The sequence below is a fragment of the Lactuca sativa genome, chromosome 8 (assembly GCF_002870075.4).
Source record: "Lactuca sativa cultivar Salinas chromosome 8, Lsat_Salinas_v11, whole genome shotgun sequence".
Lineage (NCBI taxonomy): Eukaryota > Viridiplantae > Streptophyta > Magnoliopsida > Asterales > Asteraceae > Lactuca > Lactuca sativa.
The window spans coordinates 142060675-142079005 of record NC_056630.2 but is presented as its reverse complement, the minus strand read 5'-3'; the positions used below and the strand labels follow the sequence as shown (position 1 = coordinate 142079005).

Sequence of the window (18331 nt, the reverse complement as noted above, 5' to 3'; positions counted from 1 at the left end):
TGCGGCCACTTACGCCCTTGAGAAACCCTAGAGAGCGAAGAGAGCTTAGAGAGCAAGGGAAGGGCTAATTCTTCATCCTTTTGGTGAAATCTTGCAAGAAGGAGTGGGAAAGTCCAAGCTAGATCAATTATGGAGCTTGGATCTGTGTTGTTCAGACTAAGATTCGCTTCTGTAGGTACAAATCCTTTCCCATTTCGTGTATTTGATAGATTTCTTGAATCTAGGGTTTCTTTGCATCTTTTTAAGTTGGATCTTGAAGCATGTGATGTCCCAAGGTGGTGTAGATGTTAGATCTGGACCATGAGAGGTCCAAAAAGTCCCAACCTTCCAACTTTATGCTGTTTCATGAGAGTTTTGGGAGTAGGTTACCATTTTAAAGGTTATTTCTCCATTTATGGCTTTGTATGTGTTGCATGAACGTAAAGTTTGAACCTTTACGTGACTTTTGAGTGCTAGAAGGTTAGATCTACTAGTTGGAGAAGCAAATCTGATCTTAGAAGGTCGTTTGAGTGTTGCCATGGAAGGAACTCGCCGAGTCCATAAGGGGGCTCGACGAGTCGAGTCGGGTTGCCCCGCAATTCATGACCAGTGGTAACCCGTAAAGTGGAAGGTTTGCTTGACGAGTCGAGTAAGGTTTTGATAGACCCAGAGGACACGCTTGGACTCGCCGAGTCACCTATGTGCACTCGACGAGTCTGGTCAAAGTTGATCGTTGACTTTCGTTGACTTTTAGGGTCTAGTCAATGTTTGTACTTTTGAGCCATTGGAGGGGTAAAATGGTCGTTTACCCTCCTAAGAGAACTTAAATAGGGAATAGCCTAGCCTTTGAGTGTCGTATTGAGTAGAGTAATTATTTTATGTGATTAGGCGGAGGCTAGATCAGTATTTCCGAGTTACCCGAGGTGAGTCTTCTCACTATACTTTACCTAGAGTGGTAATTAGAGTATGTGACATAGTATGTTGTATGTTATTATATGATGTGATATCTATGTGATTTTGTGTTATGTGTGATTCAGAGTTTACAAAGTTAGGACTGGAAGGTCCACATAGTTAGGGCCAGAGGGTCCATAAGGTTATGGGACTGGAGGGTCCCACTAAGACACTTTGACCAGTGGGACATACAAAGTTATAGCCTCGAGTGGCTAATATGTGTTGTATGTGGTATTTTGGGGAACTCACCAAGCATTTATGCTTACAGTGTTATGTGTTTCAGGTACTAGTGACGATCGCGGGAAGGCGCCGACATGATCCGTACACATAGACCGAGTATTTTATTTGTGATCTTGGGATATGTTTTATTTGATGACAATTGTTGAACATGAGATTTGAGAATGATCAAATGATAATGATGTTGTTTGAAAAATGAAAAATTGTCTTGAAAATTCACGTTGTTACATAGATATGAAGTATTTTATATAAAATACGTGCTATGTGTATATATGTTGTTTGTTTATTTGAGATGGATTATGAATGAATGTTTTATACAGGTTTTAAACTGTATATGTATTTTTATCTACAAATATGTTGGGCATAACATGGGTAGATGAAATAGATGATATGTGATGAAACAAAATGATGAGAGATCTCGATGTTGACGATGTTCCAGTCGTCTAGCGGAATATAGATGACGACCACAGACTTTTCTAGACAATCCAATGGAACGTTAACAGACTCGTAATATGTTGGTATTTTTTAACTATGTGTTCATCCGGTGTGTTTTGAACTTATGTGTTCATCAAGTATTTTTGAACTGAGTGTTTACTAGATGTTTTGAACTATGTGTTTGCCAGATGTTTTGAACTATGTGTTTGCCAGATGTTTTGAACTATGTGTTTGCCAGATGTTTTGAACTATGTGTTCATTAGGGGATTGTGTTCATTAGGTGATTGTGTTCACTAGGTATTTTTGAACCGAGTGTTCACTAGGTGATTGTGTTCATGTTCATTAAGTATTTTTGAACTAAGTGTGTTCACTAGGTATTTTTGAACTAAGTGTGTTCACCAGATATTTCTGAACTACGTGTTTACCAAATGTTTTAAAATACGTGCTCAGCAGTTGTAATTTAAGAATCCGGCAGCAATGGACTTCGTGCCTATTCCTTAGGATAATCCTTATGAATTAATGAATAATGGACATATGATTCCTAGGATTTTTAAGAATAAAGAAGATAATGGGATGGGAAATTGGATTGATTGTTTGATGTTTAAGCATAATAAATTTATTTATTGTGGGTTGAAAACCTTATATGCTCACCAGACTCCCAAGCCTAACCCACTCAGTTTCCTATATTACAGGCAGAGGAACAAGAGCATAGTTGGATGATGATGAGAGATTTTGGATTATAGGTCAGTAGATGTAAATAACTGTTGTAAGGCCTATATTATATTGGTGGCCGCAAATGACGGCCATAATGCTCAAATCTCTTTAGGGTTTCTCTCTAGGGGTTGGTGGCCGCAAATGACGGCCATAAGCCCCTTTAAATAGGTCTCAAACCCTGGAAATTAGGGTTTCATTAAACAGCGTGGACTCGCCGAGTCCACTTTTGGACTCGTCGAGTCCAGACGCGAACCCGCGCCCAAAACCGCGATCCTACTCGGCGAGTTTGGACTCCAACTCGCCGAGTCTCCTCACAAATCACCCAAAATAAAAGGATAAAATAATACCTGGGAAGCCGGGATGTTACCGTTTTGAAGTCATACTCAATAATAGTTTTAGACTTATTCAAGTGGGAGACTGTTGGATTAATGTCTAAGTCCATAACTATATTTGGTATGTACTTGACCCGACCCGGCATGGTCCATTTGGGTTGCACTTCACCAACACAATTTATATGGATAGTCTTTTGAGAATAGTATATTTATGATTTATATTAATATATTATAAGTTCTAATATATTAATATATAATCATATTATTTCATTAGTATTGATCAAGAATTAATTTATAATTAATTAAGTAATCAAAATGAACTAATTAAATATGGACTCTTATATATATGGAATGGGCCAAGTTCATTTAGGTTGGGCTAAGCTTTCATGGATAGTCCATGGAATGTTTAACCCATGGATCATATGAAATGAAAGGTCATGGGTTTAACCCTAGTCTCCATACTATATAAAGATGTCATTGGTTGGTGAAATTGGCACTAGTGTGGGTACACTAAGAAGGGCTAGCTGATTTCACTAGAGAGAGCCAAGTATCCATATTCTCTAAAGTCTTCCAAGGTGTTTTGGTGATTTGTGATTCCACTTGAGGCTTCCACACTATTGGGGCTAAGCTCTTTAAGCTTGAAGACATCAAGCTACACCAAAAGGTATGTCATATAACTAGTCTTTGTAGTATAGTTGCTTCATAATATGCTAGTTAGGATTCAAGCCTTGGAAAGTTCTTATTTGCATGTATAACAGAGAAAACATAGATCCAAGGTTTATAGGGTTGCATGTACACCATAGGAGTGTTAGAATGCTCAAAACCCAACACACTATTGGTCAGTCGATCCACGATGACCCAAACTGAATCCACCCATCGTGCTGTCCACGGTAACTTTGTGATGAAATCTATCGTGATCTCTTCCCATTTTGAAACGGGAATACCCAATGACTCCATTTTTTCGTGAGGTTGCTGATGCTCGACTTTGACTTTCCTACAAGTTAAGCACCTCTCCACATACCAGGCCACGTCTCTCCTCATACAGGGCCACCAATAGTTAAGCCGGAGGTCTTTATATATTTTTCGCTCCCGGGTGAATAAAGAACTTCAACTTGTGAGCCTCCTCCATCAGAATCTATCATGAACCACCCAAATACAAAACCCAAACCCTCCAATACAAAGTCAACAATCCCCACCTATCATAATCAAAAAAGGACATTTGACCCATTATGTTCTCGCTCTTACCTCGACCCGAGCCTCGTGAATCCGCTTCAACAATGGGGTAACCACCTTCATTATCAAACATAGATCCCGAATAAGTGCGCTAGTCACATTGCGACTCAACGTATCGACCACAATGTTAGCCTTCCCAGGGTGGTATAAAATTTCACATTCGTAATCTTTCACTACATCAAGCCATCTATGCTGTCTCATATTCAGATTTGGCTAATACATCAAGTACCTCAAACTCTTATGATCCATATAAATGGTACAACGGAAACCATAGAGGTAATGTCGCAAAATCTTGAGTGTGAAAACCACAACCCCCGACTCCAAATCATGCGCATGATAATTCGCCTCATGATGCTTCAACTGCCTCGGTGCATAAGCGATCACGCGACCCCACTGTATAATCATTGCATACAATCCCGTGATGGAAGCATTATAATAAACCACAAAAGTCATCAACACCCTCAGGTAGAGTCAAGATTAGAGCCTTGCACAAATCTCTGCCTTGATAAGGCTCTTAGTTGCTTAGTCCCAAAGTAACTAAAAAACCTTGATAAAGGTTATCTGAATTCATCCACACTATCCCTTAAAGTTATGGAATGTTCCAGTTAATAAACCTTTTACTTAATTTCAACCCCTCTAATTAATTAATTCCCAATTAATTCCAAAATATATTCTAATTAATTTATCAAAGCATGACAAATTAATAAACTGATTTCTCATATAATCTACTTGTCTTTTAATTGCTCAAATGAGTCATAAGGGAACCCAAATGGACCCTGTTATTATTAGAAATATTACCCATAGTTAATGATCTTGTACGTTCTTTTCACTAATAATATCTCTTTCATATAGTTACTTCCAATCTAAGCATCTGTGACAACTGAACCCAACTTAAAGTTCATAGCATGATTGTGACAACTCTTCAAAGATTTAATATGGAATGAATGTTCATCAATTATACATGAACCCTAAAGCATGAAACCCCATTTCCTGTGACAACACTTAATTAAATGTCGTATATTATCATTTTTATAGTACAATTGGTATCCATCAACAAGTGCATATTTGCATAAATGTTTGATTCTCAAATCTCGTCCCTAATATGGGTTTATGTTTTACAGTGTAAAAACTCATAAAAGCACATGTGATTGATACATAGGCTCAGACTCATGTACACTGCCCTCATCAACATAAATGTTTGGTCTTCCCTAACATCTTTCTTTTTCATCACTACATAACTTACTAAATGAACACATATCAACTAGTATTGTTCATGCAAGTAACTTTATTTTCCAAAATCAAGATCTTAAGAGAACTTGATTAATAACATATATTCATTCCTTGCTTCATATACCCATGAATTATTTTATGCCACACTATATAATTTAGGCTTTTCCTGCTTAAGTTGTTTATCTAATTCATCACCAAATTGGTCAACATACATGAAAATTTGACACCTCTTAGTGGAATGTAATTTCCAAAAAGATTGCATATTTCAACTCATTTTATATATAAGACCAAAATAAATAGGTTCATTAGGGATACAACAATACAAGTTCTCACATTCATCTTAGATGAACCTTCTTAGAAAATTATACACAATCTATCTCAGTAAAGTCAACATCAGTAAACAAAATCTTCCTATTATCAAAATATGAGACTTGACACCTAACCAAAACCCATTAGAAGTTAAGTTCAACTTTCAAATATACATGATCCCCGTTGGCATCATTTAAAACCATTGTCATTCTACAAAAATAAATATGTACATTAAACAAAATATGATAATTTAGATGTGGGTGTTAATAAGTTTTTTTTTTCAATTATACAAAGTTATTTATAAGATCATGCAAGAAAAGCTTCGGGACTTACTCATTTCCAACGACATAAAAATCCCTATGCCTTTTATGATTTTCCTTTGCTTTATTTCTAGATGAAGAGGTATGACATTATGATCTCTAAATAAATGATTTATATGAAGGTTTCGCATATAGTATTTATGAATCTTTGGAAAATAATTATTTACGTATATGTACCGCTGTATCATCCATATGGGCAATTCATTTTCATAGAATTGACCTTTTGACACTTACACTTGAAATATGCAAAAAATGAAACATGGAACCATTTGAAGCCAAAATGTTACCCTTGTTGAAAACTAAAATCAAGAATAAGGAGTGTTTGAGATTGGACAAAAATGCTTATTAACTTACATCAGTAACAAAATAAGTTTTTCTTTTTTAAAGTGTTTTGATTGAATTTTGTTGTGACAAAAACCAATAAGTTGTTTTTTAAAAAGCTTTTGACTTAGTTTATACATATAAAATGATAAAAGAAAAGGTTAGTTGGATAAGTTAAACTAATGACATTCTGGTGAAATGAAATCAAAAAGTCAAAAATTTTTAAAAAGTCAGGTTGAAAATGGTTTTTGAAATGTATTAAAAAATAATTTTAAAATCAACAAATATTTTCTTTAATTTATTAACTTTTCAAAAATCCAACAAATATTTATTGTTTTGAAAAACACCCTAAATTCCTAAAACATTTAATTTTCGCAAGGGTTTAAAGATGAACAGGAAAAGGTAATACAAAATCACAAACAACCCCTCGCAGCACCTCCACCTCACCGACGATCTGCACAAGGCGGCCATGGTTTCCAACACAACCTGGTTGAGGTACCTCGTCCGTCGTTTCGAGTACTCCGTTGCTCTGAGCTACAAGGTCCCCCTTTCATACTCTTACTTTATCTTTGATTTAGATCTTCATGGGTTATGCTCCCTTTTGGCTAGGTTATTGAAAGGATAAAGAGATTGGTTTTTTCGTGAATGTTTTCGAACGATTAAGTTGGCTTATATCAAAGTTTTTACTAAGCTAAATCGGATTAACGAACGAGTTAATGTGTATTAAGTTCTAAGGGTTTACTCGGTTTATTCCAATCAGTGTATAATGTATATATGCAAATAGCTTCACACGGGAAATGATTGACCTGATAGAGTGTGCATTTCATTTCTCAAACGCTGCATTATCGCTTCATGTTTTTATTCACTATACTTTCTACTGATCATCATGCTAGCTGAAGTTCTCACTGAATGTATATTTAGTTTGTAATAAGTTTTCAATTCAGTTCATGATCTCATGGTAAGTAGTTTGGAAACCACAAGTCCACAACTTTCAAATACAGAAATTAATGTCTTCCAAAATAGAGCTTTTTTAGACTTGTTGATGTTAAACTTAGTACCTATCATTTTCAAAATTGATGGTGGGGCTTGTTGGTAAATTAAGCTTTTTCCATTTGCAGTGCTTCTTATGTAGTAATTGTAGCTATAAGACATGCTCATGAAGCTCATGCTCCCCAAAAATATATATACTCTTCCATTTTTGATTCTCAAAGTTACAATGTATCTACTTTTTCATTCCTTTTTTTTTTTTGTCATTTATAGAATGTAGTTTGAAGTATTTGTGACATCTAGAAGACCTAGGGAAACAAACACTACTACAATCTGGAAAGTAACTATAACACCACATGTGATACTTAAACGTAATGCTTCATGTCTTTTTTAGTAATGTTATATATTGGTAGTATAAAATATACTCACTGGCACTGCAAGGATATAAAAAAAGGCAGTATATAGTAATCAGGAAGAACAAAAAGTGGCAACTTCATAGGAAAGAATATTATTCAGTTAGTTTGGATTCAAGCAAATTGCAATTATAGTGGGTAATAAGGTAATTATTGTTTGTTTTAGGCACCTGGATGGTAACAAAGGTAGCATTAGGTCCTAGTTTTTTTTTAATCAGCTTGTGTTTTTTGTACGATATTTACCTTTTTTACTTTCAGCTTTATTCCTCTCTTTGAAAAAAGTAAAATACAGTGAATTTGATAATAACATTTGTAGTTTCTACTAAAAGGTAAAAAAAAAAAAAAACATATTACTGAATGACAGTCTTTATTGCAGAGCTACAAACATGGTAAAATCTCTAATACAGAAGTAGGGGACACAGTTTGGAAAACATTTTTTCAAGGAAAATTGACATTTTTGCATTGGAACAAGGGAGAGGAGATGGCTCCAACAATAGCACCCGAAGGGGGAACACTTCTTGTCAGGAAATTACCAGCTGCAGATCCACAGTAATCTCACAAAATCAAAATCAAAATAAAAATCAAACCAACATTTATTTATTAATTTTGTTGTATAAAATATATAAAGTTTTATTTATATGGTGTGGTGTTAGGCGTGTTTTTGTTGGGGATGTGGTGGTGATGAAGGACCCTGAAAAATCAGATGGTTATCTGGTTAGAAGATTGGCTGCCACTGAAGGCTATGAAATGGTTTCAAAAGATGAAAAAGAAGAACCTTTTGTACTTGAGAAAGATCAATGCTGGGTCTTGGCTGACAATGAGAATTTAAAGCCCAAGGTATCATTCTCATTTTTTTTTTTTTTTAATTTTTTAATTTTTTTTTACCCCGTTAACTCCTCTGTGATTATAAATTACTGAATGGGTAACGATGTCTGTATAAACAAACAGTTTTCACAATGTTCATAACTTCTAACAATATTCATCAATTTTAAGCTGATTAACCCATTTGGCTTCATTAGAGATGCAATTATATAATATATATTTTTTTATAAACTTTTTCAGGAAGCGAAAGATAGTCGGTTATTTGGGCCTGTGTCGATGAACGACATAATAGGGAGAGTGTTATATTGCCTGAGAACAGCAGTGGATCATGGTCCAATTCAGAACAGGTATTTTTTTTTTTGGAAGTAAATAAAAAATAATATTTGTATTTTGCATACTTTAAAAACTTGAAAATGATGTGGTTAAATTGGGCAGTCAATTCAGCATGCAGAAGGATTTGCCTGTATTGGAAGTGGAATTGGATGTTGATGAAATGGCTAAAAACCACAAAGCTTAGGAAGAATTTGCAAATTGGTTTGTATGTACTCTGTTTGCGCCAAATTTTAATATGTTTTCTTCAAGAACAAGAAGTGTCAATAAAAAAAAAAATAGTTCAGATTTGACCGAATCTAATGATCTTCAAGTCAAGAGAAACATCTTTTGTGAGAAGATGGTGTATTCTCATGAATCATTTGATGTTCTTTATACTTTTTGATTTGTCTCAAACATTTTCTGTTACTGTATCATGTTTTTTTCATACCTGTTTAATCTTTATATAGCATTGTTCACTAAGGCCTAAGGGCTCCTTTGTTTTGTGGATTTTGGCGGAATATGAAGGAGTTGGAAATGGAATGGAAGGTTCCTTTGATGATGCGTTTGGTTGGCAAATCAATGGAAATGAATTCCATCGAAATCGATGTTTAAAGGAATTAACTGCGTGTTTGGTAATGCCAAGGAATTGGAATGTGAGATTCCGCTTTGTGATGTGTTTGTTTGACAAATTGACTGAACTAAATTTGGTTGACATATGTTTTTAAAATTAACATCAGAAGATAAATTTATCATTACTAGGGAGAAAGAATTGAATTCCATTTGCCAATCTCTTTGTTAAAAAGATCAAATTGTCCAAAGAAACCCTTATTATGTTCAGTTTTTAGTAGTGAGTTATTTGAGTTTGAACTCGGCTCACACTTATACAAGAAACGCGATGCTACATATAACAAGTCCATTTCAAGAATTTTAGGATTAGGCTCGGTTTTTATCATAATTATTAAGTTATATCACTTATATGTATTTGTTATTCTTCTTTACATTGAATTTGAATGAATTTTGGTCTATGGAATAGTGTTTTAATTTTTTATAAATATTTTTGAGCTATTCAAGTTTTCGAACGGAGCTTGTCTTTATCGATAGTACTATGATTTTTGACTGATATTTTCTAGCTATAGGAGTTTGATTTTGATGAGCCTTCATGATATCGGCTCGAGAAAGATTTTAGTGCTCAGAAAATATAAATCAAAATAGAAACCATAGCCGATTCTGGAACTTGATTCGAGCTCATTTTAGAGGTCATTATGTTCAATTTTAATGAGATCTATATAGTTTATGAACTTGAATAACACGATAAAACACAATCATTTGCCGACCCACCCTTATACATATGTGTTAGCACTTACATATTACACATAATTCGAAAAATTTCGGTAAGAATTCTACTTGAACACTCATATGCTTGAACCTAGCTCATCTTATATGTTTGAGGTTTTTTCTTGTATTCAAACTTTGACGAGATATAATTCAATTTGGAAAGCTCAAAATTGAACTCTTTGTTTACTTATATTTATTTACACATGATAAATTCAATTTAAAAGGCTCAAACTGAAATTCGGCTCTAATCCCCTATTCTAATAAAATAGTCCATTTATTGTTATGCGACATCTTCTCACTCCTCCTAAGTTTTTTTTTTCTGCTAGAAACTTTAAAAATGAACTACCAAATATGACCTTGGTCTTTAAAATCCGTTGAATTTCCATATTATAGATTATATCAAATCCCAAAAAAACATCATAATTTTAGGGTTTTGAATAATAAAAATGAAGTTAGAATTCGTACCACTTAGTAACTTCTGTGAAGTTTACCTAGTAACTACAGTTGAGCATTAATAAGTAAACAAATGAACATTAATAAGACAACATTCGGGCATTGAAAAATTATAAATTATATGATATAAAATTTCAATAAGATTAAATTGTTTTTATTTTACAACATAATATGGCATCAAATGAAATTTTAAATTTTTTATTTGTAGGAATCCACCGTCTTGATAATATAGTAAATGGATTTCTTTTTTCAAGTATACAAAGTTATGCAATTTTATAGTATACAAAATTATGCAATTTTTAAAACATAAAACGATTTTATTTCATATAAATTTTATAGTGTACAAAGTTATGCAATTCTTAAATATATAACTTAATATATTTTCTTTGACAACACTTGAATTGATCTTTATTTAAAAATGACAATACCATTAATAAAACAATAAATACAATTTAACCTTATAAGTATTATTATTCCAGGTAAATAACCAAAATATTAATAAAAATATACTTAAATATTGCTTAAAATATGTATAAATATGACAATATCACCGGTATAAAATCACACACACTTAACTAAAAATGATAGAGTATTTTCATAAAAAATATTAATATTAAATTGAAACTTCTAACAAATACTACCCATTCAACACTCACACACTCCATTTCTTACATCTTGCCTTTGATTGCTTTAAATCGGATGGTTGATATTTTGCCATATTACATGTTTCCAAAAGAATACTAATCGACGAAAAGTAATTGTTCACCACCCTCCATTCGAAAGGAAACTAATTGTTGCAATGAAATTGATCGTCGTGTGAATTTCTAAAGCGATGTGAACTACCACAAGCAGATGAACTACCACTTAGGTTGTACACGTGTGTTCTACCACTATTTGCTTATTAAAACAATATGAATTCTTTAAAACATGTTCAATATTCCTTCATCAAATACACTTTTTTTTTTGGTATTTTTGCTGTAAAATATGAAGTTTATGAAAATAGAAGGCTATCATCTTTCTACAACTACTTCAAAAGATACTACTAATCCATCTGTTTAGCAATGCCTCTTTTAAACTTTCAATGTTGTTTTACTTTTGTCAACCGTGTAGTACACAAGTTATTACCTAGTAACTTGATAAATATACAGGCCTAGCCATATCCGAAGTAATTAGATATGTGTCATTTAGCTAAAATGTTAAGAATTCAAATAATAATTAGAAAGAAATATCTAGCTCTAAGGATAAATTATATAATAACTTGATTATTATATAGTGTAGTGGTTGTAAATTACACGAATCGTTCATCATGTGTCAAAATGTACGTTTAGCCTCTATTTTCAAAAATTAACTCATATCGTCATTTATTTGTTTTAAACTTGCACGCTTCATTCCTAGTTAGTTTAAATCTATGTAATTCATCCTTTGCCTAACATAAAATGACTATATTGTCATTTTTCGTATTTATAGTAAAAACAATAAATAAATTTCAACCATTTATTCACATTTATTAATAATTTTTAAACAATTAAATTTATCGCCCCCATCTTATGTACCTAAATTACCCTAACTTTTCACTCCTAACTTTTCATCGTCCCTCACCTCCCCTGAAATCAAAATCCGGCAACCATAGATAAAACCACCACCGAAAACCCTCTAGATTGTCGCCATTAACCACCACCTATTTTCCTTTCATATGTTCACGTCGGGAATAACATCACCACTGGAAATGTGGACCACCGTCGGGAAATAGCTTCACCATCTTTGGTTTTTCTCTTTGATCTCCATTGATCTTCGCCTGAAACCCTAGGGTTGTCATCAGCACTTGAAAACCCTAGCGTTGCTTGTAACAACAACAAATTTGTTATCCCTCATTCTTCTTTCCGGCGGTTCTTAAAACCATGGACTTAACCACCCTTATATATATATATATATATATATATATATATATATATATATATATATATATATATATATATATATATATATATATATATAGGTAAATGTTCAAATGAGAACCAAAAAAGATTAAGAACCTAAGAACCAACTAATTAAGGGAAATTCTTGTCAAAACACGGAATGGCATAAGTTGTAATTCTCACGAAATAGAAGGTTTACTATGTATCATTTAACATATCTATTCAGATCTGATTTCATGCCTCTAGATCATGAACTACCAGAGTTATCAACTCAACATATCTATTTAGATCTGGTCGGATTTTCACCGGAAGCCTCCAGATCTGCCATCAACGACCACCGTCACCTCCAGATCTGACCTCTTCCTCCATCGTTGCTCATAACCACAACCTCTTTTCACCACTGATGATGACCGCCACCAACCTCTATCATACAATATATGTGTAGACCTGGTCAGATTTGCATAGATTTGATCAGATATGAAATTTAGAGCGATTTCATAAAGCTTTTTGTTTTTCGGCGAGCTTCCTCACCTCAGATTGTCCGGAAAAATCACCAGTCGCCATCAAATTCTCGGATCTAACCAAATATGCACTGATTTCTCAGATCTGGTCATGTCTGATGTATTTAGTGCATGTTCAGATGTTAATATACCTGTTTTTTGTTCCAGAACACTTGTTTTTTCTCTGGTATTTCCATCATATGAGAAATCTCAGTCTCATCCTTACCAGGTCTGTTTTTTGACCACATTCCCCTTCTCTACAACTCACATTCTTCTATTTTTCTCTGATACTTAGTCAAACACCACCTGATTTTAATCAGATCTGATGTGTTTATCTATTTTCAGGTTAGATAAGGTGTTTGTATGAATGGTATTTCACGATGGCCAATGTCGATTCCATCACCGTATCAGATCTGGTCTCCGGTGATGATGTTTACATAAGAAAGTTCTGCAAAAAAAGAAGCACACAAAGTGCTTGATGAAATGCCTCAATGGAATTAGGTAATTTATTAAGTTGTGAATGCTACAATGAAGTTTTTTTAGAGTTTAAACAGTGAATATGGTAAATTAAGCTATGAATGAGTGTATAAATTGTTAATATAATATCATCTTATATATCTGATTTGGTGTTTTATGGTGATTATGCATCTGATGTGTGTGGTGCACACAAAGTGTTTGAAATGTCTCAACCAAATTCAGAAAGTTATTAAACTATGAATATGCGTTTTTAATGTATTAATTTATGAATATGTAAGTTATTAAGTTGTGAATGTGTATTTTTCTGATGCACTAAGTTGTGAATTAGTGTCTGCAATATTGAATTAAGTTGTGATTTAGTGTTTGAAATGTTGAACTAAATTGTGAATTATGATTTTTTATCCAGATTTGGTTTTTGAGGGAAGGATGTTGGCGTTGTTTATATCGGTGGTTGACGGTGGCGATGATTGATGGTGACATGTGGTAGTTGGTGGTATTGATGGTGGTGGTGGTGGTAGAGTAGGGATATATTTATATTTCTTACTCATCTTCTTCGTTGATTTCAAATAAGTTATCCTCTTTTATGATTCATGTATATGTTTTTCTTTTGATGTTGGTTTTTGAAATGTAAGATAATTTGTACATGTATTAAACTGTGAATGGGCTGTTTGGTACACTAAAATATGATATTATACTTGTAAATGATTTATGAATGTATTGTAATAAACTTTGAATTTTATGTATTAAGCTATGAATTTTATTCACAACTTAATACATTAAATTCACAGTTTAATACATATAAATGTCTCTGGATATGAACGTATAAATATAAGTTTTAGTTGAAAATATGGTTGTGAATATATAATTTTTAGGTATTAAATTGTGAATTTATTGTATTAAGCTGTGAATTTTATGTATTAAAATGTGAATCGATTGCATTAACCTGTGAATTTTTTATGAATATTCTATTTGCTTCTTTGAGAAGAACGAAGCATTATACACATATATGATTTTCTTTAATTTAAATAAATTATATATAATTTAAACTATGAATATTATGTAAATTAAACTTTGAAATAAGCACTAGTCTCTAAACCTAAAAGTTTAAATGTAAGTTTTAAGTTAAAAATATAGAATTATGTGTATTAAATTATTAATTTATTATATTAAATTGTATTTTATGTATTAAATGGGAATTAACTGTATTAAATTGTGAATTGACTGCATTTGGTGTGAATTTTTTGTAAATTTTGTGTTAAAATATGAATTATTGATATATGAATTTTTGTATTATTTGTCTTCTGACTATAGTTATTTTGTATCTGTATACATATGTAAATATGCATTAGTTTTTATAATTGTTTTGTATTAAATTCAAAACGAGTGAATTAATAAGTTTATTAAATTGTGAATGTAATATTTAAGTTGTAAATGTTTGACTTTATATACAGATCTGTATTTGGATAGAAATATGGTCGAGACGCTGACATAGGTGGTTGGTGGCGGTCTGTGATGGTATTGGTAGTGGTAGAGTTTGAGTTTGGCTTCTCTAAAATTGTAAATTAGTGTAAAATGAATTGTATTAAGCTGTGAATTACGTGTATTAAACTGTAAATGGACTATATAAAGTGGTATTTCGTATAATTTTTGTGTTAAAATATAAATGAATGTATGAATAAATATATTAGACTGTAAAAATTACGATTTTGCCCTTTTTTTTACCAATAAGAAAAAAATCAGGATTTTAACATATTTAATATTAGTCATAATATATGTTTACTAAGAAAATGAGGGTTCTTAGGGTTCTTAACCTTTTTTGGTTCTCATTTGAACCACTCCACACACACACACACACACACACACACACACATATATATATATATATATATATATATATATATATATATATATATATATATATATATATATATATACTTTGCTCTCTATTTGGTAACAAAACCACCACCCTTAGATATGCGTCCGAGTATTGTGGAGATTGGTGTTGACTGTTGGGTTTGAGTTCTCCATACTTGAGTTCTAGAAAATTATCCATGAAATAAGGATCCTCAATATCATCTGCAGAGATAGCTTCTTCTCCATTCTCAAACTGAAATGCCAAATCAAGAAAGCAATTAAAAGAAAAGGAGGAAGAAATGATATAAAACTTTTTAGCCATAATATTTCTAGATCCATCGCCTTCATGATTTTCCTCGTTTAAAACAACAAAACCTACAAAAGCTTCATAAGAATGATCTTCAACCAACATGGGTTTCAATTTCAGATCTAAATAAATATCTGAATGGGTTCTCGATTTGTGAACTGTTTGAGTTTCAGATCTGAATACATGTTTTGGGGTTTGAATGTTGATATTTAATAATCAGATTTATGGTTCGTCAATGGTTGTGGTGGTGGAAATTGATGGTGAGTGGCGGTGGTTTCTTTAGGGTTAAAGCAGAAAGAAAAAAAATTATAATTAATAAATAATAATCGATAATTATTAAAATAAATGAAAAAAGAAATCGATAAGGGTAATACAACCATTTCATATTGTCAGGGACTAAACCTACAAGAAAAAACAAACCAAAGACTAAATTTACCGCCACACAAATAATGCCTTTGGTATATACACGAGGGACCATTGATGTAATTTACCCTAAATGATTTTTATATCAATAAAAAAAATTCTCTTGATTTCCAAATTTACCCCTCCACAAAAGACTTATTACAGAAGGCCCAAAGGGTTCTCCCTCCCGACCTCTAAAGTGCAAAACCCCAACCTACATCCCCAAAAACCTCTTTACTCGACCAAATGTTGCCGGCGTCTCATTTCGTCTCTCATGGCCTCACCGGTAAGCTTCTTATCCCTTGTCGTTTTTCACTTCTGTCTCCGAACTTCTCCTCTACCGGTACATACTGAATTTGTGTATATGGTCGTTCGCTCTACTTTCTCTATGTAATTTCTACTTTTCACTAGGGCATAATTCTCTCTTTTTCATGAAGTTTTTATGTTTTCTGTATAAAATTTCTTTCTAGTCTATCAGAGAGATTGTTCATTCCATTTTACGATATCATGGGTTTTAGGATATAATTTAGTGTGCCCTGTTATTACGTGTTTGTATGCCTTCTGTTCGATGAAATGACTAAATGAAATTACTATCTGAACTTACGTTCAACCGTAACCAGTGATATTTGAAGCGTCTGTAGCAAGAGTTCTCTTGCATCATATGCTTGCTTTAGTGGAAATTCTTAAACCCTCTTCCGAGAGTAGGAACTACACTTTCTGAAAACAAATTCGCTGTTCAAGACCATCAATTTTCAATATATAACACTTCTTCTGAAGTTAAACATTCATTTTACTTTATTAATTTTCTCAAAGGACCAAAAACTCATGACAATTTATCTTCCTGTCCTTACGTGTTTGTATGCCAACTGTTCGATGAAATGACTAAATGCAATCACAAGTAGCCAATCCCTTTATAGGTTGAACTTTAAGAATATGTTATGTATAATATTCTATATGGTTTATCCTCAGGTCATGGAGCTTCAGATGGCAGGTGCTTAAGGTTATCCACAATATCACCATGTCCCTCTTGTAAAGACTATATAAAGTTCCCACAGGTGAAGGTTCTATCTTCCGGATATACTTCCAGGGGTACAATCTCTTTCATTTGCAATGCAAATTCTAGTGGTCAAAGAAGAAATCCAGACTTTTCAAGACAAAACCGACAAGGGTATTCAAGAAACAAGAACAGGAACACCGAAGACCGTGATGGAATCGATGGATTCGAAGATTCCGAACCTTTCACTTCAAAAAACGGACCCTCATTCCTTTCCAACTCTTCATCTCCTTCCCCCAAATTCCATTCCGCTGCAACTCCTGGACCAAGGGAAAGAGAAATTGTGGAAATTTTCAGAAAAGTCCAAGCCCAACTCCGGGAACGAGCTGCACAAAAGGAAGAGAAAAAGGTGGAAGATTCACAATCACAAGGACACAATAAACAGAATGAAACCGTGGATTCCCTTCTTAAGCTCTTGAGAAAACACTCTGTTCAACATGGAAAAAGCAACAGCACAAACAACAGCAGAAACAATAGGGATTTTGTTCTAGACCACAATCCTGATCATAACAACACTTCATTTTCAGAAGATAAAAACCTAAAAGACTTGAATTCTGAAACCAGTGTGATCCAGTCTTTCAGACCAGCATCAAACTTCCAACGAAGGTCGCCAGTTCCAAAGTTCAAATACAGGCCAATTTTATCGGGTCAAGAGACAGAAGAAGCCATAAATGAGCCCGACCCGATACCTGAAATCAAAATGGAAACCGGGCCTGGGCCTGAGCCTGAGCCCGAGCCCGAGGTTGAAAGTGAGGTGGTATATGGTATTGGTGGGTTTGATGAAAGTTCAGATGATGAAGCTTCTGATATTGAAGATACTGCTGATGAGATTGATGATGATGATGATGATGATGATGATAATGAAGAAGTGAATGTGATTGAAGATAATGATTTGAGTAGCATGAAGTTGGTGGAGCTAAGAGCAGTGGCTAAATCTAGAGGTATAAAGGGGATGTCCAGGCTGAAGAAACAGGAGTTACTGGAGTTGTTGAGTAGTTGAGAGCTTATAATATTATTATGTTTATGATTTATGATATCATATACTATAGAATTTGAGTTGTTCCTTGTTTAAATTTTCATCTTCATAGTACGTGTGCTTAGTTGGGTTTGTCTACTATCAATTAAATTTTTTGGGATATTGTTGATAGCTAATGAAAATATGTTATTGGAAAGTGTGTTTTAAAAAACGTACAAATTGGTTTATTTCACATATGGAGTGCATACTTTTGATATAAACATAATATAAGGCTATAAGGATTGGTCTACATTGTGCTTATTTAAAAAGTGGATTGACTTCCTAACATCCCTACTAATACTTACTCTATGGAGGAAATATCCACAACTTCATATTCTCTAAATATTTGTATTTTTTATTTTTTTTTATATACTTAATTTTAATAAAAATACGAGATTTTTAAAACAAAATTAAAAGTACATT

General features: G+C 33.1%; 2 protein-coding genes across 2 annotated transcripts; both read left to right on the top strand.

The window, feature by feature from the left end:
- Nucleotides 1-6439: 6439 nt before the first annotated feature.
- Nucleotides 6440-9156, top strand: LOC111893710 (uncharacterized). Its single transcript, XM_023889779.3, has 5 exons — nucleotides 6440-6602; nucleotides 7838-8010; nucleotides 8115-8298; nucleotides 8524-8630; nucleotides 8719-9156. The coding sequence occupies exons 1-5, from the start codon at nucleotides 6531-6533 to the stop codon at nucleotides 8798-8800; spliced, it is 618 nt and encodes a 205-aa protein (XP_023745547.1). The 5' UTR covers nucleotides 6440-6530; the 3' UTR covers nucleotides 8801-9156.
- A 6837-nt stretch (nucleotides 9157-15993) lies between these two features.
- On the top strand, nucleotides 15994-18065 carry LOC111893693 (rho-N domain-containing protein 1, chloroplastic). The gene is made up of 2 exons (XM_023889757.3): nucleotides 15994-16125; nucleotides 16809-18065. The coding sequence occupies exons 1-2, from the start codon at nucleotides 16086-16088 to the stop codon at nucleotides 17891-17893; spliced, it is 1125 nt and encodes a 374-aa protein (XP_023745525.1). The 5' UTR covers nucleotides 15994-16085; the 3' UTR covers nucleotides 17894-18065.
- The last annotated feature ends 266 nt before the right edge of the window (nucleotides 18066-18331 follow it).